The sequence below is a fragment of the Lepus europaeus genome, chromosome 1 (genome assembly GCF_033115175.1).
Source record: "Lepus europaeus isolate LE1 chromosome 1, mLepTim1.pri, whole genome shotgun sequence".
In the NCBI taxonomy this organism is placed as follows: Eukaryota; Metazoa; Chordata; class Mammalia; order Lagomorpha; family Leporidae; genus Lepus; species Lepus europaeus.
In genome coordinates, this window is record NC_084827.1 from 177,116,925 (window position 1) to 177,144,373 (window position 27,449).

The following is a 27,449-nucleotide window of genomic DNA, read 5'->3' on the forward strand; positions in this document are numbered from 1 at the left end:
TCCAGTGGAACTGTGGGATGCCCTGGCCAGGCTGTGCTCGGGGCTTGGCCATCTTCCTCACTGTATTTCTTCGCTAGCATGCTGCCGCCCTGAGATCTTTTGGGCCTAAATTGTGCCCAACTTGGAGTGGCCAGCAGGTCTGAGGGGTGGTCCTGCTCCTGGGTGGCTCTCTAACTGGCAGCTAATCCACCTGAATGTACAGGGGTCTGCACCTGTTATTCGGCCTTCCCTTGGGCCTTGCAAAAGTCACTGGGCAGCTGGGCAGCGGATTAAGCCGCCACGTGTGATGCAGGCATCTCACACTGGAGCTCTGGTTGGAGTCCCGGCTGCTCCGCTTCTGATCCAGCTCCCTGCTGATGCACCTGGGAAGGCAGTTGAAGGTGGCCCAGGTCCTCGGGCCCCGGCCACCCATGGGGGAGACTAGGAGGGAAGTCCTGGTTCTGGCTTCGGCCTGGTCCACACCAGGCATTTAGGGAGAACCCCAGTGGATGGAAGATCTCTGCCTTTGTCCCTGCCTCTCTCCAATCTCTGTCTCTTTCTCTCCCATTTTGTTTGTTACTCTGCCTTTTAAATAAATGAATAAATCTTCAAAAATAAAAAAGTAAGTGGCTGTGGACCCAGCAGTTCCACTCTGGGGTATGAGCCAAGAGACCAGAAAGCACATGTCCATAGAAGCTTGTATGTTCACACACCGCGCGATCATAGCCGAGAAACGGGAGCAACTCAGACGTGCGTTGTGTGATGAATGAAAAGGCAAAAGATGGTGTATTGGTTCAATAGGATGACCTTGACCATACCCACGATCCCGCACTACAAATGAGTCAACGTTGAAGCCATGACGCTGAGTGAAAAGGCCTTCTGTTTTGTGAGTCCAGTGATAGGGAGCGTCCAAAGAGGCAAATGCATCTGCATGGAAAGGCTGCTCACTGCCACGCGCCGGAGCGGGCGTGGGTTTCTCTTGGGGAGGTGAGGTGTGCTGTAATTAGACAGTGGTGATGGCTGCAAAAACTTGGTGCCTGTGCCTAGTTTCTGAGAGCACGCATTTTCTACCTGCTTTCTGAGTACCTTGTCTACCCCGGAGGCCCAGGAGCACCTGGCTCGTCTGTAGGCCCGGGACACCCATCTCATCCATCAGGGCTCTTCCTGGGAGCTGCTCTGTGCCCTCCAGCACCTTGCCGTGGGACTCTTCCAGCGAGGCGGCCCCAGCAGAAGAGGGTGCTGCGCGCTGGGTACCAGGCGGGATGGACAATGGGAGCTATTGGAGAGCGCAGAGGAAGTGGGCGGCTGCCGGGCCCACGGGCAGCGGGAAAGCCCTAGAGGAGGGCAGGCAGGGGCACGCGGCCGGGAGGGAGGGAGGCTGTGAGAGCGTCGGGGTTACTGGGCCCTCCGCAGCCCGTCTGTGTGGGCCTGGAATGCCACAGCCCACGGAGCCCGCTGGCCACGTCTCTGTGGGAGGTGGGTGGGTGGTGGGGATTGTTCCCAGCAATCATGGGCCTTTGTTTTGGGGTTGGTGGGGAGTTGAGTTTTGCTGATTATTAGTTTAAAAAAAAATCCGTGTTAAAATACACGTGACATGAATCCGAGCGTTGTAGCCGTGGAAGGGCAGTGAGCGGCACTAAGATGGGTGTAGCCTTGTAGCAGCATGGAGTCCATTCACAGCACCACCGGCGCCCGGACCTTTTCCTCGTCTCAAACTGGACCTCTCCCCGCATCGCCCCAGCCCCAGCCCCTGACCTCTCCCCGCATCACCCCGGCCCCAGCCCCTGACCTCTCCCTGCATCGCCCCAGCCCCAGCCCCTGACCTCTCCCCGCATCACCCCGGCCCCAGCCCCTGACCTCTCCCTGCATCGCCCCAGCCCCAGCCCCTGACCTCTCCCCGCATCACCCCCGCCCCAGCCCCTGACCTCTCCCTGCATCGCCCCAGCCCCAGCCCCTGACCTCTCCCCGCATCGCCCCGGCCCCAGCCCCTGACCTCTCCCCGCATCGCCCCGGCCCCAGCCCCTGGGAGCTGCTCTTCTCCTCTGGCTCCGTGAGTTTGCCCACTCCAGGAGCCTGACACGAGTGGAGTCGCGCAGCGTTGTCCCTCTGTGCCCGGCCTGCTCCCCTTAGCATAGTGTCCCCAGGGATTTCCCGTGCTGTAGCACACTTCAGAATCCCCGCCTCCTTATCGCTGAGTGACACTCCAGCATACCAATGCACGTCGTTCCCCTGTGTGTACCTCGTTTGCTCATCTGCCTGTGGACACTTGGGCAGTTGCCACCTTTTGACTATTGGGGAAAAATTTTTTTTTTTTTTTAGTTTTGAAGTAAGATGTTCAGACTCGAGCAACCAAGGGTCTCTGGGTAGCAGAAAATAAGGGAGGGCGTGATGGGGGCAGAGCCAGGGAGCCTGTGGGAAAACCGTGGACGGCCAGATATGCAGAGAAAAAGATGAGTGGGAGTGGCCAGCAGAGAGAGGGAGGGGAGGCCAAAGGTGGCTGACCCAGGGCCAGAAGCCCCCACCTGTTCGGGCTGGGGCCAGATGGAGGGACAGGCCCTGGCACGGCTGTGACTGTTCAGTCCTGGTGGGTGGTGCACAAAGCCAGAGGCAGGACCACGGGTGGGAAGCAGCTGCCAGAGACATGCAGAGCAGGTGAGGGAGGGAACCTGTTGAAACAGATGTGGGCAGAGGCGAGGGGACAGGGACCCAGGTGAAGGTAGAGTGGGGGAGGAGTGGCCGGGGCGTGCTCCCCTACCCCCGCCCCGTGTCCAGCACTGGGAGGGGCTCAGCTGGAAGTTGTCAATGGAAACTGGAGGAAATAAGGGTAAATAGGTGGGGCTTTTGTCCTGGAGACATGGATGGCTAGTGGGGTGGAACCCCGTGTGAAAGTCGCACCAGCCCCAGGGGTTTCAAGGAGGGAGCAGTCCCTGCTCATGGGTGGCCGGGTGCCCCCTGCAAAGCAGCAGGTGCAGGAGGCATTTTGAAGAAAGCTGATGGAAGGAGTTCTGGCTTGGGAGAGTAATGGCAGTTTGGTGCCTTCCTGTGACCCTGGCAGGTACGACGCCGGGCGGGACGGCTTCATCGACCTCATGGAGCTGAAGCTGATGATGGAGAAGCTGGGGGCCCCCCAGACCCACCTGGGCCTGAAGAGCATGATCAAGGAGGTGGACGAGGACTTCGACGGCAAGCTCAGCTTCCGGGAGGTACCGTGGCCATGGGGCAGGAGCCCCCCAGGGGAACCCCAAGCTACACTGACCCCCAGAGTATATAGGAGAGCGCAGTTTGGATAGTCGCCTCCAGTCCTGCTGTTAGAAGTATCTTTGAGGCGAGAGCTGATGTCAGCGCTGGACGTGGAAGATGTTCGGGAAGCAGACTGAAAATCAAACGGGCAGTGTGGCCTTGGTTGGGTAACATGGGAAGAAATCTGGAGGCTGGTCGGCAAAAGATTCAAAGTGCAATTATGGGGGCATAGTTTGCCTGATTTTTTTTAATTGCGTACTTTTCTATATAGTGAAACTTGCAATTTTTATAATAGGCCTTCACGGCCGGCGCCATGGCTTAACAGGCTAATCCTCCGCCTTGCGCCGCTAGCACACCGGGTTCTAGTCCCGGTCAGGGCACCAGATTCTATCCCAGTTGCCCCTCTTCCAGGCCAGCTCTCTGCTATGGCCCGGGAAGGCAGTGGAGGATGGCCCAAGTCCTTGGGCCCTGCACCCGCATGGGAGACCGGGAGAAGCACCTGGCTCCTGGCTTCAGATCAGCGAGATGCGCCAGCCGCAGCGGCCATTGGAGGGTGAACCAACAGCAAAAAGGACCTTTCTCTCTGTCTCTCTCTCTCTCACTATCCATTCTGCCTGTCGGAAAAAAAAAAAAATATATATATATATATATATATATATATATATATATATGCCTTCACAAACAGGAAGACTGGGTGGGCGTTGGCCTAAGAGTTAAGATGTGCACATCCCGGGTCGAGCGTATGGGTTTGCTGCCTGCCTGCAGCTTCCTGCTAACACAGACCCTGGGAGGCAGCGGTGGAGGCTCAGGTAATGGGGTTCCTGCCACCACGTGGGAGACCTGGGTTGTTGTGTTTCTGGCTCCTGACTTCAGCCCCAACTAGGGGCTGTTAACGGGCATTTGGAGGGTGAACCAATGGATGGAAGCTCTGTGTTTCTGTCTCTCTGCCTGTCAAATGAAAATATATTTTTTGAAAGATTTATCTTATTTATTTGAGAGGCAGGGTTACAGGGGTTGTGGGAGAGGTCTTCTATCCATTTGTTCACTCCCCTAATGGCCAAAATGCTCGGGGCTGGGCCAGATCGAAGCCAGGAGCTAGGAGCTTCTTTTGGGTCTCTCTTTCTCATATGAGTGCAGGGGCCCAAGCACTTAGGCCGTCCTCTGTTGCTTTCCCAGGCACATTAGCGGGGCGCTGGATTAGAAGTGGAGCGGCCAGGACATGAACTGTCACCCACATGGGATGCTGGCATTGCGGGCAGCAGCTTTACCTGCTATGTTCCAAGGCCAGCCCCATTGAATAAAAAATAACTTCGAAAATTAAAAATAGTAAAACAGTTAAACAAAGGATCTTACTCTACCCATGGAGCCAAGAATGGGCTTCTTGGTCTTTGAACCCCGGAAATCCCAGGCAAAATTTCATGTACATAAGCATCTTCCCAGGTGAGTGTGTGTGGCCGTCACAGCCTGGGCCCAGGTGGCGGAGAAGCTCGGTGAAAACCCAGCTCTGTGTTCTGCAGAACATGAGCAAGGACGCGGCCGGCCCCACCGGGGAGGTTCATGCCTTGGGTGTGTTTTGTGAGTTTTACTGCAAGGCCTGTGGACGTGGCAGTTCCTGCCCTGGTAGGGGTTGAGTGCCCAGCCATTGCACCAGGTGTGCAGGGGTTGGAAGTGGAAAGACAGGTTGGCAGCCCGTCTCCTGCATGCTGCTGGCACCCTGCAGGCTCACGCGTCCTGTGCTGGGAGCTGAGGCTGTGTTTATGGGGAGGGTGTGGGCCCGCGGGCAGCCGCACAGAGTGACTCACGCGAGCAGGTTCTTTAACTCTGAGCCTCAGTTGTTCTACCTGTAGAATAGGGGCGTTGCCAGCTTCCCCCAGGACAGCCGGTGAGAACCGCGTTCTGTCTCTGTGCCTCACCAGACACCGAAGTTGCTAACGCCTTGGTCCTGGAATTGAAACCTGAGGTTATTTTTGGTGCAAAAAGTGTTTGAAATCCATTGCATGAGTGAGGCCTCCAAAATACTCATTGTGTTTTATGAAAAAACCAGGGATGGATTTCAGAAACTTTATGCCCCAAAATAAATGTACGTGTTCATTCCATTTTCCATGAACTTTTTGAAGTCCCCTTGTAGACATCTGTTCTTCAAAAGGCCCACACTGGGTATTTTGTTGGAGCAGCCAAAGTAGACGAATACTGACTGTGTGGATCCCGGCGGCCCTAGCTGTGCCAGTCACGGTTGATGGGACCGTGGGTGCAGCCCTGGGTAGGCCAGTGAAATTCTCTCTCCTGGAATTTTTTTTTTAAAGATTTATTTATTTGAGGGGGAGAGGGGAGAAGGGAGAGGGGAGAAGTCTTCCATCCTCTGGTTTACTCCCCAAATGGTTACAACAGCTGGAGCTGGGCCAATCCGAAGCCAGGAGCCAGGAGCCTCATCCAGGTCTCCCACATGGGTGCAGGGGTCCAAGGACTTGGGCCATCTTCTACTGCTTTCCCAGGCCATAGCAGAGAGCTGGATTGGAAGAGGAGCAGCTGGGACTTGAACCAGTGCCCATATGGGATGCCTGCACTGCAGAAGACAGCTTTACCTGCTACGCCACAGCACCAGCCCCTCTTCTGGAATTTTGGGAAGGGGGCTGAAGTGATGCAAATTTTATTCTAGGTGGGGTGGCTGTTTTTCTGGCAGATGTAGCAGATGTGGGGGGGGGGGGTGCTGCCTCCAGAGTTGAGAATCGTGCCTCTCCAAGCCAGTGCATCTCACCCTTGGGTTGGTTTGTTTGTTTTTTTTAAATACTATAGGGCTTCATTACCTGAGGTGTTTTTTTTTTTAAGATTTATTTATTGAAAGTCAGAGTTACACAAAGAGAGCAGAGGAAGAGAGAGAGAGAGAGAGAGAGAGAGAGAGAGAGAGAGAGAGAGAGAGGTCTTCCATCCGCTGGTTCACTCCCCAGTTGGCTGCAACTGCCAGAGCTGTGCCAATGGGCCACGAGTTTCTTCTGTGTCTCCCACGCGGGTGCAGGGGCCCAAGGACTTGGGCCATCTTCCACTGCTTTCCCAGGCCACAGCAGAGAGCTGGATCGGAAGTGGAGCAGCCAGGACTTGAACAGGTACTCATAAGGGATGCGGGCACTGCAGGCGGCAGCTTTACCCGCTATGCCACAGCGCTGGCCCCTCATCCTTGGGTTTTAAGATGCTACTTTTAGGTAACGACTGCCTCCTTTTTGCTGGGGCAGCTGCACTGCTGGCACTTGCAGTCTAAGGGCTCTAACCAATACCAGAGAAGCCACAAAGTTAAAAATTCCCAAGACGAATTCCAAGTGTGGCTTGTGAGCCTTGGTGGCTCCTGGTCTGTTTTCTCCGTCTTCCTGCTCCCCTACCTCCACCCCCGTCTCCTCAGTTATAGGTAGGATATTTTCCGATTCTTCTGCAACAAGCTGTTTTATTTTTTTTTAAGATTTATTATTTATTTATTTTATTTGAAAAGCAGAGTTACAGAGTGGCTGAGAGAGGTCTTCTATCCACTGTTTCACTCCCCAGATGGCCATAACAGCTGGAGCTGCACTGATCCAAAGCCAGGAGCCAGGAGCCTCCTTTGGGTCTCCCATGCAGGTGCAGGGGCCCAAGGACCTGGGCCATCTTCTACTGCTTTCCCAGGCCACAGCAGAGAGCTGGATTGGAAGTGGAGCAGCTGGGACTTGAACCATGTCATATGAGATGCTAGCACTGCAGGTGGTGGCTTTACCCATACGCCACAGCACTGGCCCTTACGCTCCGGTCTTTGTAGACACAAATAGGAAGGCGAACATGGCCAGGCAGTTGAAGAAGTTGTCGCTCGGGTGGAGAGAGATGGGAGTGAAATCAAACAAGAATGCCTAGTGTTCTTTTTTAATTTTAATTTTAATTTTTAAATTTATTTTTATTTTTTATTTAAAGATTTATTTTATTTTTTTGAAAGGTGAGTTACAGAGGTGGGGGGGGGCGGTTGGGGAAAGAAATAGATAGAGATCTTCCGCTCACCGGTTCACTCCCCAAATGGCTACAATGGTCAGGGATGTACCAAGCCAAAGTTAGGAACCCAGAGCTTCTTCCAGGTCTCCTACGTGGGTGCAGGAGCCCAAGGACTTGGGCCATCGTCCACTGCTTTCCCAGGCCACTAGCAGAGAGCTGGATCAGAAGTGGAGCAGCTGGGTCTTGAACTGGTGCCTGTGTGGGATGCCAGAGTTGCAGGCGGCAGCTTCACCTCCCATACCGCAGCGCCGGCCCCCTGGTATTCTTTACGGAAGACTGAACTTGCTCAGGTTGTTTTTGCTTCTTGAAGTGGCTGGCGTTGTGCGGGGACCCCTAAGTCAGGACAGGGGTCATCTGCTGAGGGGGTAGGGTGAGCGTCTCAGTCCTGGATCTCCCCAGATCCGAGGGTTCAGAGGAAGCAGCCCCAGGGACGAGTGTCCCGCTGGGAGCAGGAACACAGTGTCCTGCACTGTAGGTGTCAGCCTCCCCCCCTCCCTTTCTGTCCTCTGAGCTATCCGTGCCCCCCCTTGCATTCTGGGAGCTTTGTTGAGTGACAGGCAGGGCCCCTGTACATGGAGTGCCTGCAGGATAGGAGGGGCCTCTCAGTCCCGTTTCTGTTGCTAACCCCATGGGAGCCTGAGTGAGAAGAGGAGAAGAGGTTCTTTCCGGCTCACGGTGGTGCTGATGGGGCAGGCCTGTGCTCGGCTTCCAGCTTCCAGGGGAGGCCTTGCGCGGCTCCAACTCCTGCGGCACGTGCGAGGGCAGGCAGGCAGAACCTGCAGAAGCGAGAGCCTGCGGCGGCGGGACAGGGACAGTCACCCAGTCCCAGGACCGAGGCGCTGGTCCTTTGGGGACCTGCTCACCTCTTAAGGGCTGCCACCTCTGCACCATGGCCCACGGGCGACCGAGCTCTCCGCCCACACCACAGCGATGGGGGCCGAGGGACGGTATGGTGCTCCCGGCTGCTCTGCTGTCTCCTAGGGGAGCTCAGTGCTGCTGTCCTCCTTTCTCCTGCCCCCCAACCTGTTCTGGGGGCCTGGCCACCTGTGACAGCCCTTGCTGGTGCAGGAAGATGGAGGGGACGCCTCTGGCCACCCCAGACCCACCTCACGTCCTTGGGCTTCTGACCTCCTGGGTCCGTGCTTAGCAGGGTCCAGCGGGCAGAGCAACGAGGCCCCTGGGCTGATGAGCAGCATGGTGGCTCTGGGTGGTATTGGAGGTCAAGGATCTCCTGCAGGGAGACCAGGGCCCTGGCAGGAAAAGCCTCGTGCAGCGTGTAGCCCGTCGCTCTACTGTAGGTCACGTTCCTCTCCCTTTGCAAAGGCCCTTTTTCAGGGAAGATAAACATGCAAAACAGACCTAGAAACCGGAAATTTTCCTGCCAGCACCCAAGCCTTAGGTAGCACCTGCAAAGCTGCAGGATGATTGACGTGCATCCGTAGGTTGGTTCTTTCCAATGGCAGCTGATAGTGGTTGGTTTCTGGCACACCGGGTTCTAGTCCCGGTTGGGGCGCCGGATTCTATCCCGGTTGCCCCTCTTCCAGGCCAGCTCTCTGCTATGGCCCGGGAAGGCAGTGGAGGATGGCCCAAGTCCTTGGGCCCTGCACCCCATGGGAGACCAGGAGAAGCACCTGGCTCCTGCTTTCGGATCAGCGCGGTGTGCCGGCCGCTGTGCACCAGCCGCGGCGGCCATTGGAGGGTGAACCAACGGCAAAGGAAGACCTTTATCTCTGTCTCTCTCTCTCACTATCCACTCTGCCTGTCAAAAAAAAAAAAAAAAGGTTATGTATTTTCATTTTATTCCAAAGGCAGAGAGACAGAGAGAGCTCTTCCATCCCCCGTTCACTCTCAAAATTCCACAGTAGCCAGGGCTGGGGCTCTGTCTGGGTTTCCCCTGTGGATGGCAGAGATCCAAATTCTTGCCATCGCCCGCTGCCTCCCGGGGTACACGTTAGCATCCAGCTGGATCAGAGCCAGAGCCAAACTTGAACCCAGGCGCTCTGAAACGGGCTGTGGGCGTCCCACGCAGTGACTTGACCGCTGCCCCAGACACCCGCTGCAGGTGTCGTCCGTGGGAGCTGTTTGACGAGAACCAGGAAGCTGCAGAATGGCCTTGGGGGAGGACAGGAGGCTGGGAGAGCACGTGTGACTCGGCCAGTACATGGGTTGAAGCAGTTCGCCTGTGGAGGCCTTTGTCCAGGCTGCCTTCAAAGATTAGCTCGTTCAGGTCACGTTTTGGGTCTGGAGGAGGAGAGTGGATTATCCAATATACGATGCAGGAATTCTACCGAAGCGTTGGGAAGAAAATGAGGTTAATGATTCACCTCACTGATGGGTCGGAATAAATTTCGGAGATTAAATATTGACATGTTTTTAAAAAAGAAGCCATAAATGAGGTAGACAGAAACAAATGTGATTGTTTATATAACTTTGGCCGTGAGAAAGGTTTTTTTCCAAGAATAAAACTGACGCAAGAGAAAAAAAAGAGTGATGGAACTGATGTAGAACTTTCAAAAGTTAAAAATTACCATAAGCGCAGTTAAAAGGCAAGGGGTGGGGGCCGGCATTGTGGCATTGGCATCCCATATGGATGCCGGTTCGAGTCCCGGCTGCTCCACTTCCAGTCCAGCTCTCTGCTGTAGCCTGGGAAAGCAGTGGACGATGGCCCAAGTGCTTGGGCTCCTGCACCTGTGTGGGAGACCCGGAAGAAGCTCTTGGTTCCTGGCTTCAGATCAGTGTAGCTCCAGCCGTTGCAGCCAACTTGGAGAGTGAACCAGCGGATGGAAGACCTTTCTCTCTCTCTCTCTCTAACTCTGCCTTTCAAATATATAAATATATCTTAAAAAAAAATAAAAAACAAGGGGTGAGCTGAAGTATTTGAAGCATTTAGATTCTATGAAGATCTCTTAGCAAACAGCAAGAAAGGTAAACAATCTAATGCAAAAATGAATCCACAGGAAAAACATAAGTGGTTTTTTAAAATGTCAAAAGATATTAAGTTTGTCATTTTAAAAAATACATGCAAGGTCTATTTGGTTCTTTTTCCACAGCTGTAGAGTAGGACATTGCCAGTTTTTTGCTTTTGTAGATAATACTTAAGCTGTCGTGCGAATTTTTAAAAAATATTTATGTGAAAGGCTGAGTGAGGGGGGGAGAGAGAGAAAGAGAGAGAGAGAGAGAATCTTTTTTCTTTTTTTTTTTTTTTGACAGGCAGAGTGGACAGTGAGAGAGAGACAGAGAGAAAGGTCTTCCTTTACTGTTGGTTCACCCTCCAATGGCTGCCACAGCTGGCGCACTGTGGCCAGCACATTGCGCTGATCCAAAAGCAGGAGCCAGGTGCTTCTCCTGGTCTCCCATGGGGTGCAGGGCCCAAACACTTGGGCCATCCTCCACTGCACCCCCGGACCACAGCAGAGAGCTGGCCTGGAAGAGGGGCAACCAGGACTAGAACCCAGTGTGCCGGTGCCGCAGGTGGAGGATTAGCCTATTGAGCCGCAGCGCCGGCAAGAGAGAGAGAATCTTCCATCTGCTGGTTCACTCCCAAAATGGCCACAACAGTCAGGGCTGGGCCAGGCTGAAGCCAGGAGCCCGAGACTCCATCGGCATCTCCCATGTGGGTGCAGGGGCCCAAACACTTGGTCCGTCTTCCACTGCTTTCCCAGGCATATTAGCAGGGAGCTGGGTCGGAAGTGGAGCAGCCAGGACTCGAACCTGTGCTCATATGGGATGCTGGCGCCGCAGGCAGTGACTTACCGCACGGTGCCACAGTGCCAGCCCTCTGGGAGCGTTTCTGAGGGCCAGATTCCCAGCGGTGGAAGGGCATCCTGCACTTTGTTTTTGGCAAACATTCCCAGAGAGCCCACTGAAAGGTTTGCATCAGTTTACCCTCCCCTCATCCCGGCAGCTGGTGCCCATTCCCGACATCCTTGTGACAAACGGGCGTGCTTTCATTTTCAACGCTCTGAGAAGGGACAAAATAACTCGCACGTGCAGACACAAGCACCCTTTTGAATGCTGGGCAGGAGTGAGTGACTTGGGTGCGGGGGGTTGTTGGAGTCTCTGTGGCGTGGACCCCGACTCCATTCCTGTTCCCTGCCTCCTTTTGCAGTTCCTGCTCATCTTCCACAAGGCCGCGGCGGGGGAGCTGCAGGAAGACAGCGGGCTGATGGCGCTGGCCAAGCTCTCCGAGATCGACGTCGCCCTGGAGGGCGTCAAAGGTGCCAAGGACTTCTTTGAGGCCAAGGTCAGTGCTCGGCCCTTCTTGTTCTCTGCGGAAGGAGCGATCCCCCCACCCCACCCCATCACCTATTGGGGGCGATCCTGTTAACTCAGCCAGGACGGGTGGCACGGCGCAAGGCTGTCACCTTCATGTACAGTCACAGACACTAGGGACCGGGGCTGAAAATCAAACACCACGCTGAAAAGCAGCCAGACGGTAAACACGCGTGGTCAGTGTGTGCGGCTGCTCCAGGGCTCCGAGACCGGCTCTCGGTCCATGTGGTCCTGGAGGATTCTTCCTGCCCCAGACCACGGCGGATCTCCTCCCTCAGCTGCTGCCCCACTGCGTCCTGGGCCAGGGGAGGGGGTGGGGCACAGTGGGTATGTGCTCCATTGCCCATGATCGGGGTTTGGGGTGCTTGCTCCCCTGGGACACCGAGGAAGCTACCCACAGCCGGGCGCTGTCATCCGGCCTCTTCAGAGCTCACCTGCAGGTGCCCCGTGTGCCCCCACCAACCGGAGCAGGGGTGCGCTGGGTAAGGGAACCAGAGCTGCCGCCGGGCAGCCTGACTTCAGAGCCTGCCTCCTTCCCTGCCCTGCCTCAGTTTCTCCATCTGCACAGTGGGTGTGATGATAGGATCGCGTTGCAGATTCTGTGGGTTTCCATGTCTGAAGTGTGTAGCAAGCACCTGGTGGGTGGCGTGAGCTGTTGGGACTCCTGGCTGCTCCAAGCAGGAGCGGCCTCCAGCGGGGTTTTAGCTTATTTCAGGAGCTCGCCCAGAGACAAAGTGAACTTGGTGGCAGATCCCAGCCTGCTCAGACCCCCGAGCCTGACTCATTTCACTTCCCTGTGATGCTGCATGTGAGCAGGTCCCGTAGCCTCCCTACCATTCCTCAGCCTCTCTTCTTCATTCTTTAAGGTTTATTTATTTATTTGAAAGGCAGAGTGATGGTGGTGGTGAGAGCAGAGAGAGAGAGAGAATATCTTCTGTCTGCTGGTTCATTCCCCAAATGGTTCCAACAGCCAGGGCTGGGCTGGACCAAAGCCAGGAGCCTGGAACTCCATCCTGGCCTCCACGTGGGTGGCAGAGGCCCAAGCACGTGGGCCATCTGCTGCTGCTTCTCCAAGCACGTTGGCAGGAAGACGGATTGGAGGTGGAGTGGCTGGGACAAGAACCAGTGCTCATGTGGGATGTGGGCTTCACAGGTACCACACACCAGCCCCAAGCCTAACTTCTTAGTGCTGTCATCTGCCAGGATCGGGGCAGGCTGACCCCGTGGCACCCTGAGCGCTGGCACAGTGCCCAGTCCTGAAGGTGCTGTGGCCTTCCCATCCTGATGTTACGTGGATGCATCTGAGATGCGAAGCCTCTGCCTTGCCCCAGGCGCGCACAGTCCAGGGAGGAAAGCAAACCCTGCATTGTCGGGGAGGGAGGAGAGAAGACAAGAGGGGCTCATTGCACTGGGACGGCTCCTCCCCTCTCGTGGATGGGGTCACATTGCCGACCCCTTGGCTGCCTTGCAAAGGTCCGCGGGTTGAGACTGTTAGCAGGTGGTTAGCAGGACTGTTTGCCGTGTGGCGCGCTAACTGTAGCAGGGCAGGTATGCGTGAGTCTTACCTGGTCACCCAAGATCTGTTGTAACCTGGCTCTGCTCCTGGCTGCACAGTCAGCCACCGTCTTCAGATGCTGCCCTCAGTACCTGCTGTCCCCTTGCCTGGCTGCCCACCCGGGTGCCCCTGCCTGGGCAGCTCTGCCCTTTGAGACCCACCTGAGAGAGTCGCCCCCTCCGTGCGGCTTTGCCTGGCCTCCCTCCGCGCGCCCTCCGCCCCGTGGAAGTGGGGTCCTGAGTTCTTAAGCAGCCCTGGGCACTCCGGTAAGAGGGTTAACTGAGCAGCTTGCTTGTAGAGCGCTTCGGGTCTGGCTTAGCGTTTTGTGCCTTTCGTCTCTGAGGTTCTGCCCCTGGAGTTTCATCTTTCAGAGGCGCTCGTGCAGGCTGCTTCAGAAAGTGTGCGGAGGGGACAGGTGTTTCGCCTGCTGGTTAAGCCCCTGGTAGAGGCACCTCGGTCTCACAGGGTGGTCCCTGGGTTCGAGTCCTGGTTCTGCTCCCTGTTCCAGCCTCCTGCTAACAGCCATCCTGGGAGGCGGCAGTGATGGCTCCAGTGACTGGGTCCCTGCCACCCATGGGGGGGACCCGGGTGGCGTTCCTGTCTCTCAGCTTTGTCCTGGCCCAGCCTCAGCTGTTGCAGGCATTGGTGGGAGTGAACCAGCAGATGGGATGTCTGTCTCTGTCTCTATCTCTTCCCATCTTGCTGCCTCTCAAAAAAAAAAAAAAAAAAAGTTCATGGAAAAATGGAATTAACTTAAGTATACCATTTAAGAAGATGGAGATGCTAACTAACCTGATTTTATCATCATCTGTTGAATATCGAATTATCCCCCTGCACCCCACACATAGGTATAGCTATAATAATTTTTTTTAAAGATTTAGTTTATTTATTTGAGAGGTAGAGTTACAGAGAGAGGCAGACAGAGAAAGAAGTCATTCATCCACTGGTTCACTCCCCAGAGGGCCTCATCGGCTGGAGCTGAGCCGATCCAAAGTCAGGAGCCAGGAGCTTCTTCTGGGTCTCCCATGGGCGTGCAGGGGCCCAAACATTTGGGCCATCTTCCACTGCTTTCTCAGGCCACAGCAGAGAACTGGATCGGGAGAGGAGCAACCGGAACACAAACTGGCGCCCATATGGGATTCCAACGCTGCAGGCGGAGTCTTAGCCCACTATGCCACAGTGCTGACCCCTACAATAATAATTTTTTTTTTTTATTTTTTGACAGGCAGAGTGGACAGTGAGAGAGAGAGAGACAGAGAGAAAGGTCTTCCTTTGCTGTTGGTTCACCCTCCAATGGCCGCCGCGGTAGGCGCGCTGCGGCCGGCACACTGCGCTGATCCGATGGCAGGAGCCAGGTGCTTCTCCTGGTCTCCCATGGGGTGCAGGGCCCAAGCACTTGGGCCATCCTCCACTGCCTTCCCGGGCCATCGCAGAGAGCTGGCCTGGAAGAGGGGCAACCGGGACAGGATCGGTGCCCTGACTGGGACTAGAACCCGGTGTGCCGGCGCCGCAAGGTGGAGGATTAGCCTATTGAGCCGCGGCGCCGGCCATAATAATTTTTAAAGTGTGTTTATTTTGGTGCAAAAAATTTTGAAACCATATATACAAGAGATCTTCCAAAAATTTCATGGAAAATGTATATAATGAAAAAACTACACATGGATTTCAAAATTTTTTGCACCAAAGTAAACATTTTTATTCCATTTTTCTTCATACTTTTTTTAAAAAAGATTTATTTATGTGAAGGGGAGCATGACAGACAAAGAGAAAAAGAGGGAGAGAGAGCTCTTAACCTCCACTGATTTTTCCCCCCAGATGGACGCGACAGCCCTAGCTGAAGCAGACAGAAGCCAGGAACTCCATCTGGGTCTCCCTCCTGGGTGGCGGGGCTCAGGTGCCTGGGCCATCATCCACTGCCTTCTCAGGCACATTAGCAGGGAGCTGGGCTGGAAACGGAGCAGCTCGAACTCAACCCCGTATTCCAGTATGGGATGTCAACATGGCAAGTGGCAGCCTAGTTTGCTGGCCAGCCTCTTTTCTTTTTTTTATTTTTAGTTTTTCACTTATCTGAAAGAAAAGAGAGAAAGAAACAGAGAAAAAAAAGATCTTTCATTTGCTGCTTCACTCCCCAAATGCCTACACCAGCCAGGAGTGGCCAGCCCAAATCCAGGAGCCCAGAACTCAGTCTGGGTCTCCCACAGGGGTGGCAGGGGTCCGAGTGCTGGAGCCATTGCCTGCTGCCTCCCAGGGCTGGATTAGAAGCAGAGGAAGCCGGGCTCAGACTGGGTGCTCCGATGTGGGTTGCGCCAAATGCCCACCCCCTGCTAACTTTTTTTTTTTTTTGAAGATTTATTTATTTGAAAGTCAAAGTTAACACAGAGAGGAGAGGCAGAGAGAGAGAGGTCCTCCGTCTGATGGTTCACTCCCCAGATGGCTGCGACGGCCGGAACTGCGCCGATCTGATGCCAGGAGCCAGGAGCTTCTTCCAGGTCTCCCACCTGGGTGCAGGGGCCCAAGGACTTGGGCCGTCTTCTACTGCTTTCCCAGGCCATCCCCTGCTAACTTTTTAATGTCCCCTTGGAAATGTCCACACAGGCATTTTCTTTCTTTTTTTTATTAATTATGGTGCCTCACCTGATTTCCCTCCCACTGATGGGTGTTAGTTGGGGGAAAGATCCCAGAGAGGAGAAGAAATCATAGTAGGGGAAGAGTTTTTTTTTTTTTTTAGGTTTATTTAATTTTTTTAAAAGATTTATTTATTTATTTGAAAGGCAGAGCTAAGAAAGGCAGAAGCAGAGGCAGAGAGAGAGAGAGGTCTTCCAATGTTGGTTCATTCCCCAAATGGCTGCAATGGTTGGAACTGGGCCTATCTGAAGCCAGGAGCCAGGAGCCTCTTCCAGGTCTCTCACATGGGTGCAGGGGCCCAAGCACCTGGGCCATGTTCCACTGCTTTCCCAGGCCACAGCAGAGAGCTGGGTCAGAAGCGGAGCAGCCAGGACTGAAACAGGCACCCATGTGTGGGGTGCTGGCACCACAGGGGAGGCTTCACCTGCTACGCCACGGTGCTATTTCATGCAGCACTTTAGCAATAGGAAAAAAACTGGAGACAACCAAAGCTTCCATTGTGGAATTGAGTTCATCATGGTCTCTTCACACACGCGCAGAGTGCTCAGCCTTCAAAGCGTGAGGGCAGCAGTGTGCGGCGTGCACAGAAGGCCAGAATAACAGAACAGGGATGGGTGCTCGGCCCAGTTACGGCCTGCGTCTCTCATCAGAGCGCCTGGGTTCCGTGCCTGGCTCCAGCTCCTGACTGCAGCTTCCTGCTAACGCAGACCCTGGGAGACTTGGGTTGTGTTCCTGGTTCCTAGCTTCCACCCGGCCCAGTCCAGGCCATTTCAGGCATTTGGAAAGTGACCCAGCTAATAGGAGTTCTTTCTTTTTAATCCGTCTCTGCCTCTGTCTCTACTGCCTGTCAATTGGGGAAAAAAAAAAAAAAGAATTAAAACAATACACTTGAAATGTGGTCTTGTTAAATATTTAGCACAGCCTGGATAACTATGTGCAGAGGTATTAGTAATCGTTCCGGCCGAGGCGTGTATTTTATATTTCTGTGATGTTTCAGACCGAGCGTGCGTTCCTTATGTAGCCAGGAGAAAAGATGAAAGGAAGAGCAATAAATTTTTTTTTCCACCTCGTCATGTTCTTACGTCTGCCTCCCCAGCCACACTCAAAGGCAGAGGCGGTGTGTCACCGTCGTAATTACAGCGCCGGGCGTCTGGTGGCCCTCAGCGGCCGTCCTCGCGAGTGACGCCGGCCGGCACCACCGCCTCCCTGTGGGAGAGGCCACTGAGCTGGCGCTGGTGACGGCTGGGCCAACATGAATGGGACTCAGCTTGTAATCCGGGAAGGGAGGGCGTTCCCGGCGTGGGAGCAGCGGGAGGGAGGGCCCGCGGTGGTGGTGCGGGAGGGTGGGGTGTTGGGAAGCGGTGGAGGTGTCCTGATGTGGTGAGAACAGGGGGCCAGGGCCGGGAGTGGACGCCAGATCAAAGTGTGGAGCGCAGGGAACGAGCCGACGCGCGTGGCCGAGCCCCTGAGGTCAGGTGGCGCCTGGACGCTGGCACACTCAGACACAAAGCTCCAGCCTCCGCTGGGCTGCGGGGAGCCCTTCTCTGGGCAGGCTTTCCCCGGCCCCTTGAGCACCAGCACCATCTCCACCGGGATCCGCCCGGGATTTCTCCCGGGTCAGGCGTAGGATGGTGGAATGGCTGCAGCTGGGCAGGTGGTGCCAATGCCCCGCCAGGCTCTGCCGGCACAGCTGCAGGTGCAGGGTGTGTGCGTGTGTATGTGTGTGTTCATGTGTGCGAGTGCATGTATGTGCGTGTGTATGTGTGTGTGTGCGTGCATGTGTGTGCGAGCAGGGCCTTCACGTGATCAGGGGTAGGCACTGTGGGAGTGGACAGGGGAGGCTCCCACAGGTGTCTGGAGTGAGGGGTGTGACAGTGGGGCGGAGGGGGTGTGGGGGGTGTACTGTCGGGCGCCTACTGTACTGAGGCCTGTGTAGCTGTGAGGAGAGAAATTGATGACGTTTTCAATCGGGGCAGGATCTCCTCCCTGCCTCCAGAATGGCAGTGGTTTGGGGAGAATAAAATTAGAAAAGGGGGTTTTGATGTCAGGTCTGAGTGACTGGGGGCTGGTGCTGTGGCGCAGTGGATTAACACCCTGGCCTGAAGCACCTGCATCCCATATGGGCGCCTGTTCAGGACCCCACTGCTCCTCTTCTGATCCAGCTCTCTGCTATGGCCTGGGAAAGCAGTGGAAGGTGACCCAAATGCTTGGGCCCCTGCACCCATGTGGGAGACCTGGAGGAGGCTCCTGGCTCCTGGCTTCTGATCGGTACAGCTCCGGCCATTGCGGCCAATTGGGGAGTGAACCAGTGGATGGAAGACCTTTTTCTCCCTCTCTCTCTCTCTCTGCCTCTCCTCTCTCTGTGTAACTCTGACTTTCAAATAAATAAATAAATCTTTAAAAAAAAAAAAGTCTGAGTGACCCCAGGCACAAGCAGGGCACACCCCTTCATTGGGTGGGCACGGTGTCCCTTCCCAGCAGCATCCGGTGGCGTCCTGCGGGACAGATCCGGGTCACCGAGCCCCGTGGGCAGCTCTCTTCCTGCTACCGACTGTGTTTCTGGGGATCTTCGTCCCCAGCTGTCAGCGGGCTGCTGGGGAAGACGGAGGCAGCAGATAGCCACAGTCACACAGTGCTGTGTCTTCCATACCGCTGGCCAGGGCTGGAATCGGTCCCTCCCCTGCCTGTGTTCTCCTGGAGGCAAGGGTGGGGTCAGTCTCTCCTGGACCCTCAGATGATGTGCCAAGTATTTTTTTTTTTAAAGATTTATTTATTTATTCGAAAGGCAGAGTTACAGAGGAGAAGGAGAGATCTTTCATCACTTCCCAAATGGCTGCAATGGCTGAGGCTGGGCTGGGCCAAAGCCTGGAGCCAGGAACTCCACCTGGGTCTTCTGTATAGGTAGCAGAGGCCCAAACACTTGGGCCATCTTCTGCTGCTTTCCCAGGTGCATTAGCAGGGAGCTGGATTGAAAACAGAGCAGCTGGGACTCAATTCAGGGCTGACATGGGATGCTGGTGTCACAGGCAGCAGCCTAACCCGTTGTGCCACAGCACCAGCCCCCAGGTTTTTTTTTTTTTTTTTTTTTTTTTTCTTTTTAAAGATTCATTGGCCGACTCCTTGGCTCACTAGGCTAATCCTTTGCCTGCGGTGCCAGTACTCCGGGTTTTAGTCCCCATTAGGGCGCTGGATTCTGTCCTGATTGCTCCTCTTCCTAGTCCAGCTCTCTGCTGTGGCCCGGGGAAGGCAGTGGAGGATGGCCCAAGTGCTTGGGCCCTGCACCCACATGGGAGACCAGGAAGAAGCTCCTGGCTTCTGGCTTTGGATCGGTGCAGCGCTGGCTGTAGCAGCCATTTGGGGGGTGAACCAACTAAGGAAGACCTTTCTCTCTGTCTCTCTTTCTCTCACTGTCTAACTCTGCCTGTCAAAAAATAAATAAATAAAAATCAAAAATAAAAATAAAAGATTTATTTATTTGAAAGGCAGAGAGAATGAGAGAATCTTTCATCTATGGGTTTACTCCCCAAATGGCCTCACCAGCCACGTCTAGGCCAGGTTGAAGCCAAGAGTCAGGAACTCCATCCTGCTCTCCCACGAGGGTGGCAGGGGCCCAAGCACTTGGTCCATCCTCTGCTGCCTTCCCAGGTGCATTAACAGGAAGCTGAATGGGAAGTAGAGTAGCTGGGTGCCCCAGCATGGGGTATTGGCTTTATAAGCAGCAGCTTAATGTACTGCACCACAGAGTATGTTTCTCATAGGAAAAATGAAAGGAGGAAACAGACACCCGATAACTGACCGAGGAGGTATTGGGGTACAAGCTGGAACTCACGGACTCGGTGGTGATTGGATTGTGGCTGCTGTCAGGGCCTTAAGTGCTGCAAGGAAACCCTGGAGAAGATGCTATTTTGGAGAGCAGGAGCATTTTTAAGATGAGGTCAGGGGCTAGTGCTGTGGCACAGAGGGTTAAAGCCCTGGCCTCCAGTGCCAGCATCCTTTAGGGGCGCTGGTTTGAGTCCTGGCTGTTCCACTTCCGATCCAGTTTCCTGCTACTATGCCTGGAAAAGCAGCAGAGGATGGCCCAAGTCTTTTGAGCCCCTATACCCACGTGGGAGACCCAGAAGAAGTTCCTGGTTCCTGGCTGTGGGTTGGCCCAGCTCTGGCCATTGCGGCCATTTGGGGAGTGAACCAGTGAACGGAAGACCTTTCTCTTTCTATCCCTACCTCTCTCTGTAATTCTGTCTTTCAAATACATAAAATAAATCTTAAAAGAAAAAAAAAAAAAAGAGAGAGAGAGATAAGGCCAGGGAGAGGGCGTTTGGCCTGGTGGTTAAGACGCCTGCAGTCCAGTGAGTGCCTGGTATTCAAGTCCCGGCTCTGGCTCCTGACTCCCGTTTCCTGCTACGGTGCACCCAGGGATGCAGCAGGTGACGGCCCAACGAGTTCCTGGCTCTCCTGGCTTCAGTGCCAGCTCAGCCCCAGCTGCTGCAGGCCTCTGGGGAGTGAGCCTACAGACGGGAGGGCTTGCTCTGTCTCTGAATTAAAGAAAATGTAAAATGATGATGAAGCCAGAACAGAAGTCAGAGGCCCACCAGGTGCATCCATAGAATTTTGTTTGGGTTTTGGGTTTTTGTTTTTGAGACAGAGAAAGCGATGGGTACAAGGAGAAGGTTTGAAGCCCAGAGCAGGAACTCAATCCAAATACGCATCAGCAGGAAGCCGGAGTCAGGAGTGGGGCCGGGAGTGGGGCCGGGAGTGGGGCCGGGCATGGAAGTCCGGCATGCCCACGTCATGCCCATGTGGAATGTGGGTGCTTCCTCAGCTTGGCCAGATGCCCACCCCCCACAGATATTTTCGAGGGAGCCAGTTCAGCAGGGAGGCCAGACAGTGGTAGGACGAGCAGTGACCGTGCACTGGGGAGGAGTGGCACCTCCTGTCTCCAGAAGCCCTAGACAGAGTGGGTGAGGGATACCCTTCTAGTTCATCTGTCAGCCTGGTTCCAGGTCACAGAGAATTGTTCCGGGGTGGGAAGAAAACGTGGAGGTGAAGGAAGGCTGTAGTATCATTGGTGGGACAAGGCCGTGGAGGTCAGAGTCCAGAGGCAAGGTGGATTGTGGAAAAGCAGACCCCAGGGAAGCGATTGCGAGGCCCCAACGTGATGGCCCAGAATGGTGGGGGTCGGGGGTGATCACATCTGAGTGTCGCTCACCGGCCAGCCCCTCCGTGGGGTGGTTTTGTCTAATGCTTGCTCGCACCCGGGAGGTAGGTGTCGGTCCACTTTGCAGAGAGGAGTTTGAAGCTTAGACAATGATTTATTGGCAGCGTTTTAGCCCCTGGCGCTTGGAACAAAGCATGCATGACTGCGAGTATAGGTGCGTGGGTTTATCACACATTTTATAAGGGATGTGCCGCACAGAATGTATGACCAGTGAGATGGACGCTGCTTTTAGGGTAGACCCCAGACGCCCCATTGCCCTCAGAGGATGCCCTGCCTGGTTTAAGCAGGACTTGCAGAGCTGTGGCCGGCCCAGTACTGGTGCATCTTGGCTGACAGCATCGTCTGAATTCATTTCTAAGACAAAAGTGAGAGGCCACTGGAGCATTATTCCCCAGTGTTGTTGAGTATTGGAAGAATTTTCTCTCCACCCTTTGGCACAATTCACCTCGAGGCCACGGACCACACACTTTTACGTGTCATCTGCGTTTTTGACATTTTTCCTGCCACTTTCTTAAGGAAACACTTTCTGGACAGTGAATGAGCAACAAATGGAGCCTGAATTTGTAGCATCTGCTGGCTTCTGTGATGCAAATGCGCCCATCCCAGGCTGCTGACATGCTCCTGGTGGGGGTGGGTGAGTGTGGAGTAGGGAGGAGATTCGTAGTAACACATCGCCTTCCAGGATTCCCAGGTAGACGTAGATAACCCCTGGAGCACAGAGCAGTAAAATGTAAACTAATCAGGAGGTGATGTCTCTTTAGTACCTAGGACTTTGCTGATCATAGAAGTACCGCGTGACAGTTTTGTGTAATTTCTTCTTCTTTTTTTTTTTTTTTTTTAAGATTTATTTATTTATTTGAAAGAGTTACAGAGAGAGGAGAGGCAGAGAGAGAGATAGTGGTCTCCCATCCAGTGGTTCACTCCCCAGATGGCCTCAACAGCCCAAGCTGCGCCAATCAGAAGCCAGGAGCCAGGAGCTTCCTCCAGGTCTCCCTCACAGGTGCAGGGGCTCAAGGACATGGGCCGTCTTCTACTGCTTTCCCAGGCCATAGCAGAGAGCTGGATCGAAAGAGGAGCAGCCAGCACTAGAACCGGCGGCCATATGGGATGCTGGCGCTTCATGCCAGGGCGTTAACCCACTGAGTCACAGCGCCGGCCCCAGTTTTGTGTAATTTCATTGTTGATGGCTACACACAGAGTCTGGGCTTGATCTCACCAACCAGCTCCCGGACTTCCTGAGAACGGAGCAGCTGGCTTCTGAGCAGTTCTAGCCAGCTGCCGCAGGCTCCTGGGCCTGGAGATGGAAGTGAGCTTCCCAGGGCCTCGCTTCTCTGTGCACCCTGAGCCCAGGGGAACGGGGAGAGGGTAAAGCCTGCAGGAGGAACCTGGTGTGGAAGGACCAGCTTCCTCTGCCTCTGGCCACAGCCCTGAGAGAGCGGGCCCGAGGAGGTGTGCGGGGGGTGGGGCAGGACCGCTGAGCTCTGTGGAAGGCCCAGCCCAAACTGGAAACCCTGACACCCCACGGGTGCAGACACCATCATCGTCTTTAGAAAGTGTATCTTCTCAGCCTGGAGGCACGGATGCAACATCATCCATGTGAGAGTAGGGGGCAAGGTGGCTGTGTGTTAGACAGATGCACAGCTCCTGGAGACTTCAAGGGACTGTTCGCCCTTTGGTGTCCTCGGGGGGCTTGGTTCCAGGACCCCCTTGGATACCAAAACCCAGGATGTGGGCTGGCGTTTGGAGCAGTTGTTAAGTTGCCACCGAGGACTCCTGCCTCCCCTATCAGAGTGCCTGGCTTGAGTCCAGGCTACTCCACCTCCCATCCCCTTCCCGTTAACGCACGTCCTAGGAAGCAGCGGACCATGGCTGGAGTTCCCAGACCCTGCCACCCATACGGGAGATCCAGATGCAGTTCCGGGCTCCTGGCTTCAGCCTGACCCAGACATTTGGGGAGTGAACCAGCAGATGGAAGGTTCTCTTCTCTCTCTCACTCTGCCTTTCAAGTGAATAAATAAATCTTTTTCAAAAAAGGATATTTAGTGTCATCCGAAGTATCAGATCGTTCTACAGAGCAGTAATGTTAATGATGCAGTGTGGGTATAAGAATAAGTCAGCCCTAAATCTGCATTTATGAAATGCATGAAACTTGTATAACTTAGTTTTTTTAAAAGATTTTTAAAATTTGTTTGAAAGTCAGAGTTACATAGAGAGGGAGGGAGGGGCAAAGACAGAGGTCTTCCATCCGCTCATTCACTCCCCAATTGGCTGCAATGGCCGGAGCTGTGCCGATCCGAAGCCAGGAGCCAGGAGCTTCTTCCAGGCCTCCCACATGAGTGCAAGGGTCTAAGGACTTGGGCCATCTTCTTATGCTTTCCCAAGCCATAGCAGAGAACTGAAATGGAAGAGGAGCAGCCGGGACTAGAACCGGCACCCATATGGGACGCCGGCACTTCAAGCCAGGGCATTAACCCATTGCACCACAGCAGTGGCACCAATAATTTAATACTTTTTATGAAAATAACCTTGGGAGGCCGGTGCTGTGGCACACTGAGTTAACACCCTGGCCAGAAGCACCGGCATCCCATATGGACACCAGTTCGAGGCCTGGCTGCTCCTCTTCCAATCCAGCTCTCTGCTATGGCCTGGGAAAGCAGTGGAGGAAGGGCTAAGTGCTTGGGCCCCTGCACCCACATGGGAGAACTGGAAGAAGCTCCTGGCTCCTGGCTTTGGATCAGTGCAGCTCTGGCTGTTGCAGCCAATTGGGGAGTGAACCATCAGATGGAGGACCTCTCTCTCTCTCTGCCTCTCCTCTCTCTGTGTGACTGACTTTCAAATTAATAAATTTTAATTTAAAAAAAAGAAAAAAGAACCTTGGGGCCAACATCGTAGCATAGCAGGTAAAGGCACTACTTGAGATGCCAGCATCCTATATGGGTGCCAGTTCGAGGCTTGGCTGCTCCACTTCCAATCCAGCTCTCTGCTAATGGCCTAGGAAACACTGAAAGATGGCCCAAGTGCTTGGGCCCCTGCCACCCACGTGGGGGACCTGGAAAACCTTCACTGTGTGTGTGTGTGTGTGTCTCCCTCTCTCTCTGTGACCCTGCCTTTCAAATAAATAACTCTTTTTTAAAATTTGTATTTATTTATTTGAAAGTCAGACTTACAGACAGAGAAAGAGAGGCAGAGGCAGATTCTCCCTTTCTCTGTAAACTCTGCCCTTCAAATAAATAAATCAATCTTTGAAAAAAGAAAAAGTCCCGGCAGGCGGTCATTTTGTTTGTCTTTTCCTCAAGACCTAAATATACTAAGGTGACATTGAAAGGATGGAAATGTGGGTAGAGGGGGCCGGTGCTGTGGTTCAGCAGGTTAGAGCCACACCCTGCAGTGCTGGCATCCCACATGGGCACTGGTTCGAGACCCGGCTGCTCCACTTCCGATCCAGCTCCTTGCTAATGTGCCTGGGAAAGCAGTGGAAGATGGCCCAAGTGCTTGGGCCCCTGCACCGATGTGGGAGACTCAGATGAAGCTCCTGGCTTCGGCCTGGCCCAGCCCTGGTCATTGTAGCCCTTTGGGGAGTAGGCTAGCAGATAGAAGCCCTCCCTCTGTCTCTCCTCTCTCTGTGTGTAACTCTGCTTCTCAAATAAATCTAAAAAAAAGAAAGAAAGAAAAGAGAAACATGGCTGATTAATCACACATCTTGGGTGGGGGGAGGAAGTGGGTATGCGAAGATGCTAAGCAGTCCAGAGAGGAGAACCGAGCCGGAAGACCTGGCCGTACCGTTGGAGACAGGTGGAACCCATGCCGGTGCCGCCAGACCCCAGGGAAGGAGTGTCGGCCGGGCGGGGCCAGGCTGAGCTGGCCGAGCGTTCACGTTGCTCTCCCTGCCCGTCCTCTCTTCCCTGCAGGCCCAGGCCTTGTCATCTGCCAGTAAGTTTGAAGCTGAGCTGAAAGCTGAGCAGGATGAGCGGAAGCGCGAGGAGGAGGAGAGGAGGCTCCGCCAGGTGGCCTTCCGGGAGCTGAAGGCCACGTTCAGCACCTAGTCCAGCCGACCTTGACCCCCGTCCACAGCTGTGCCTCACACATTCCCCTGGGAGACATGGCCGGGCGTGTCCACCCCGAACCAGCCACCACCCCCACCGCCCCATGCCAGCTCCTAGTCCTGGGGGTGGCAAGGGGCTGCCTTCCTCCTTCCCAGCGCCCTGGGATGGCCAAGTGTCCCGTTCCCCTCCCTGCCCTCACTCCTCACCCTTCCTGGGGGCCAGACGCGGCAGCCTCCTTGCTTCCCATCGTTGACTGTTCCCTGGGCGGCCGGCACTGTCACGTGCATCCACTCAGCTGCTGCTGTCTCCCGTGGTCCTCCAGCAAATGCCGCCCGTCTCCCTGGTGATGCCTCTCTCTCTTTCCTCCCTTGTGTGTCCCGCCCCACTGCCCTGTCCTCATCCCTGCGGTGATGGGGAGGGGTGGAGAGGAGAGGCCAGGATGGAGCCCTACCCAGCCCCTCTCCAGCAGGGGCGCAGCACGCAGCCAGGGTGACCTCGAACAAAGACAGGCAGTTCTGGTCCTCCCAAGTGCCTCTGCCCTGGCCCCTTGGCCTCCTGCCAGCCCCATCCCCGTCCCCGTCTTCTCGTTTCAGCTTTTTCCTACTCTCACACCGCGCTACTTAACTGTAAGAATGAAAGAATCACTAGAAGTAATAATAATACGTAGAAGAATGTCCATGCCGACTCTATGCAGATTCTACGCCAGTCCCCTGGCATCCCGCGGAACAGGTCCAGGCTTTTTAAGCCCCGGAGCGCCGTCCTCGCCGCCGAGCCGTTTCCAGCATGCGCTCCCAGGTGTCCGGGTGAAGGGGGCCTTCCCCCGGGACAGACTTTTATATCTTGCGATTTCTTGGGCTCGCTCTCAGATGCCAGGGGCTTGCTATATTTTTACAAAATATATTTCCTAATGTCATATTTATTACTTCTCTTTTGTAACTGCTGTCTTCACAATAAAGCAAACGCCTGCCTTTCTCCCTTACAGCTAGCTGTTTCTTTTTAAATAAACTATGCAAACGAACTTGGCCATCACACCAAGGAGCCTCTGGTCTTCTTCCAAGCAGGGGAGAGAGGGGTGATTTCCACGGGGGCCGCGGCCAGCCCTGAGCTGCTCTTTGCCACCAGTCCCTGCCGTGCAGTTAAGAATGGGACCTAGCATCCGAAGCCGCTGCCCGCTCCCACTCCATCCACAGGATGCTTCCAGCTGCAGGTGGAATCCCTGCCTTGAGCTCTGTTGCTTCCAGAGCTGTTGAAACCCCGACAAGGGTCAATGCCACTCCCTCCCGCGTAGAGTCCGCGACATCTGGGGACATGTGGAAGGACCCGTGTCTCACCACACAGATGGGGCTCCCTCGTGTTTACCCCAGGGAGATGAGGACTCACATCCACACACAAAGCTGCACACGGATGTTGCTAACAGCTTTATTCGTGATTGCCAAAATGCAGAAGCAGTGGAGCCGCCCTCAGGCCAGCCTCATGGTGCACGGTTAAGCCGGCACTTGTGACACTGGCAGCCCAGGTCAGAGTGTCAGCTCGAGTCCCAGCTGCTCTGCTTCTGATCCAGCTCCCTGCTAACGCGCGTAAGGGAACATTTGGGCCCCCGCCACCCACGTGGGAGAGCCAGATGGAATTCCTGGTTCCTAGCTTCAGCCTGGCCCAGCTCTGGATATTGTGGCCATTTGGGGAGTGGACCAGTGGATGGAAGATCTGTCTTTCTCCCCGTCTCTCTCTGTCAGTCTGCCTTTTGTATAAATAATAAGTAAACACATCTTATGGCCAGCACCGCGGCTCACTAGGGTAATCCTCCACCTGCAGCGCCAGCACCCCAGGTTCTAGTCCCGGTTGGGGCACTGGATTCTATCCCGGTTGCTCCTCTTCCGGTACGGCTCTCTGCTGTGGCCCAGGAAGGCAGTGGAGGATGGCCCGAGTGCTTGGGCCCTGCACCTGCATGGGAGACCAAGAGGAAGCACCTGGCTCCTGGCTCCGGATTGGCACAGCGCGCCAGCCGTAGCAGCCATTTGGGGGGTGAACCGACGGAAGGAAGACTTTTCTCTGTCTCTCTCACTGTCTAACTCTGCCTGTCAAAAAAAAAAAAAAAAAAAAAACCACATCTTGAAGAAAAAAGCATGTTGGGGCAGCCCAATGGCGTAGCAGGCTAAGCCTCCACCTGTGGTGCCAGCATCCCATGTGGATGCCAGTTCATGTCCTGGCTGCTCCTCTTCCTCTTTAATTTATTGCATTTTTTAAACAATTTTTTTCAAGATTTATTTTTATTTGAAAGGCAGAGTTACAGAAAGCCAGAGGCAGAGAGAGACAGAGGTCTTCCATCCACTGGTTTTGTCTTCAAATGGCCGCAACGGCCAAAGCTGGACTGATCTGAAGCCAGGAGCCAGGAGCTTCTTCCAGGTCTCCCATGTGGGTGCAGGGGCCCAAGGACTTGGGCCACCTGCTTTCCCAGGCCATAGCAGAGAGCTGGATCCAAAGTAGAACAGCCGGGACCTGAACTGGCACCCATATGGGA

At 54.7% G+C, this 27,449-nt stretch overlaps 1 protein-coding gene across 1 annotated transcript in view; it reads left to right on the forward strand.

Annotated features, from left to right (window-relative positions):
• EFHD1 (EF-hand domain family member D1) overlaps nucleotides 1-25,950 on the forward strand; it is a 48,691-nt gene extending 22,741 nt beyond the window's left edge. Inside the window, exons 2-4 of the mRNA XM_062202503.1 lie at nucleotides 3,035-3,182; nucleotides 11,330-11,464; nucleotides 24,797-25,950. Coding sequence (XP_062058487.1) covers nucleotides 3,035-3,182; nucleotides 11,330-11,464; nucleotides 24,797-24,931 — 418 coding nt within the window. The 3' untranslated portion in view covers nucleotides 24,932-25,950. The remainder of the gene's footprint in view (nucleotides 1-3,034; nucleotides 3,183-11,329; nucleotides 11,465-24,796) is intronic.
• The last annotated feature ends 1,499 nt before the right edge of the window (nucleotides 25,951-27,449 follow it).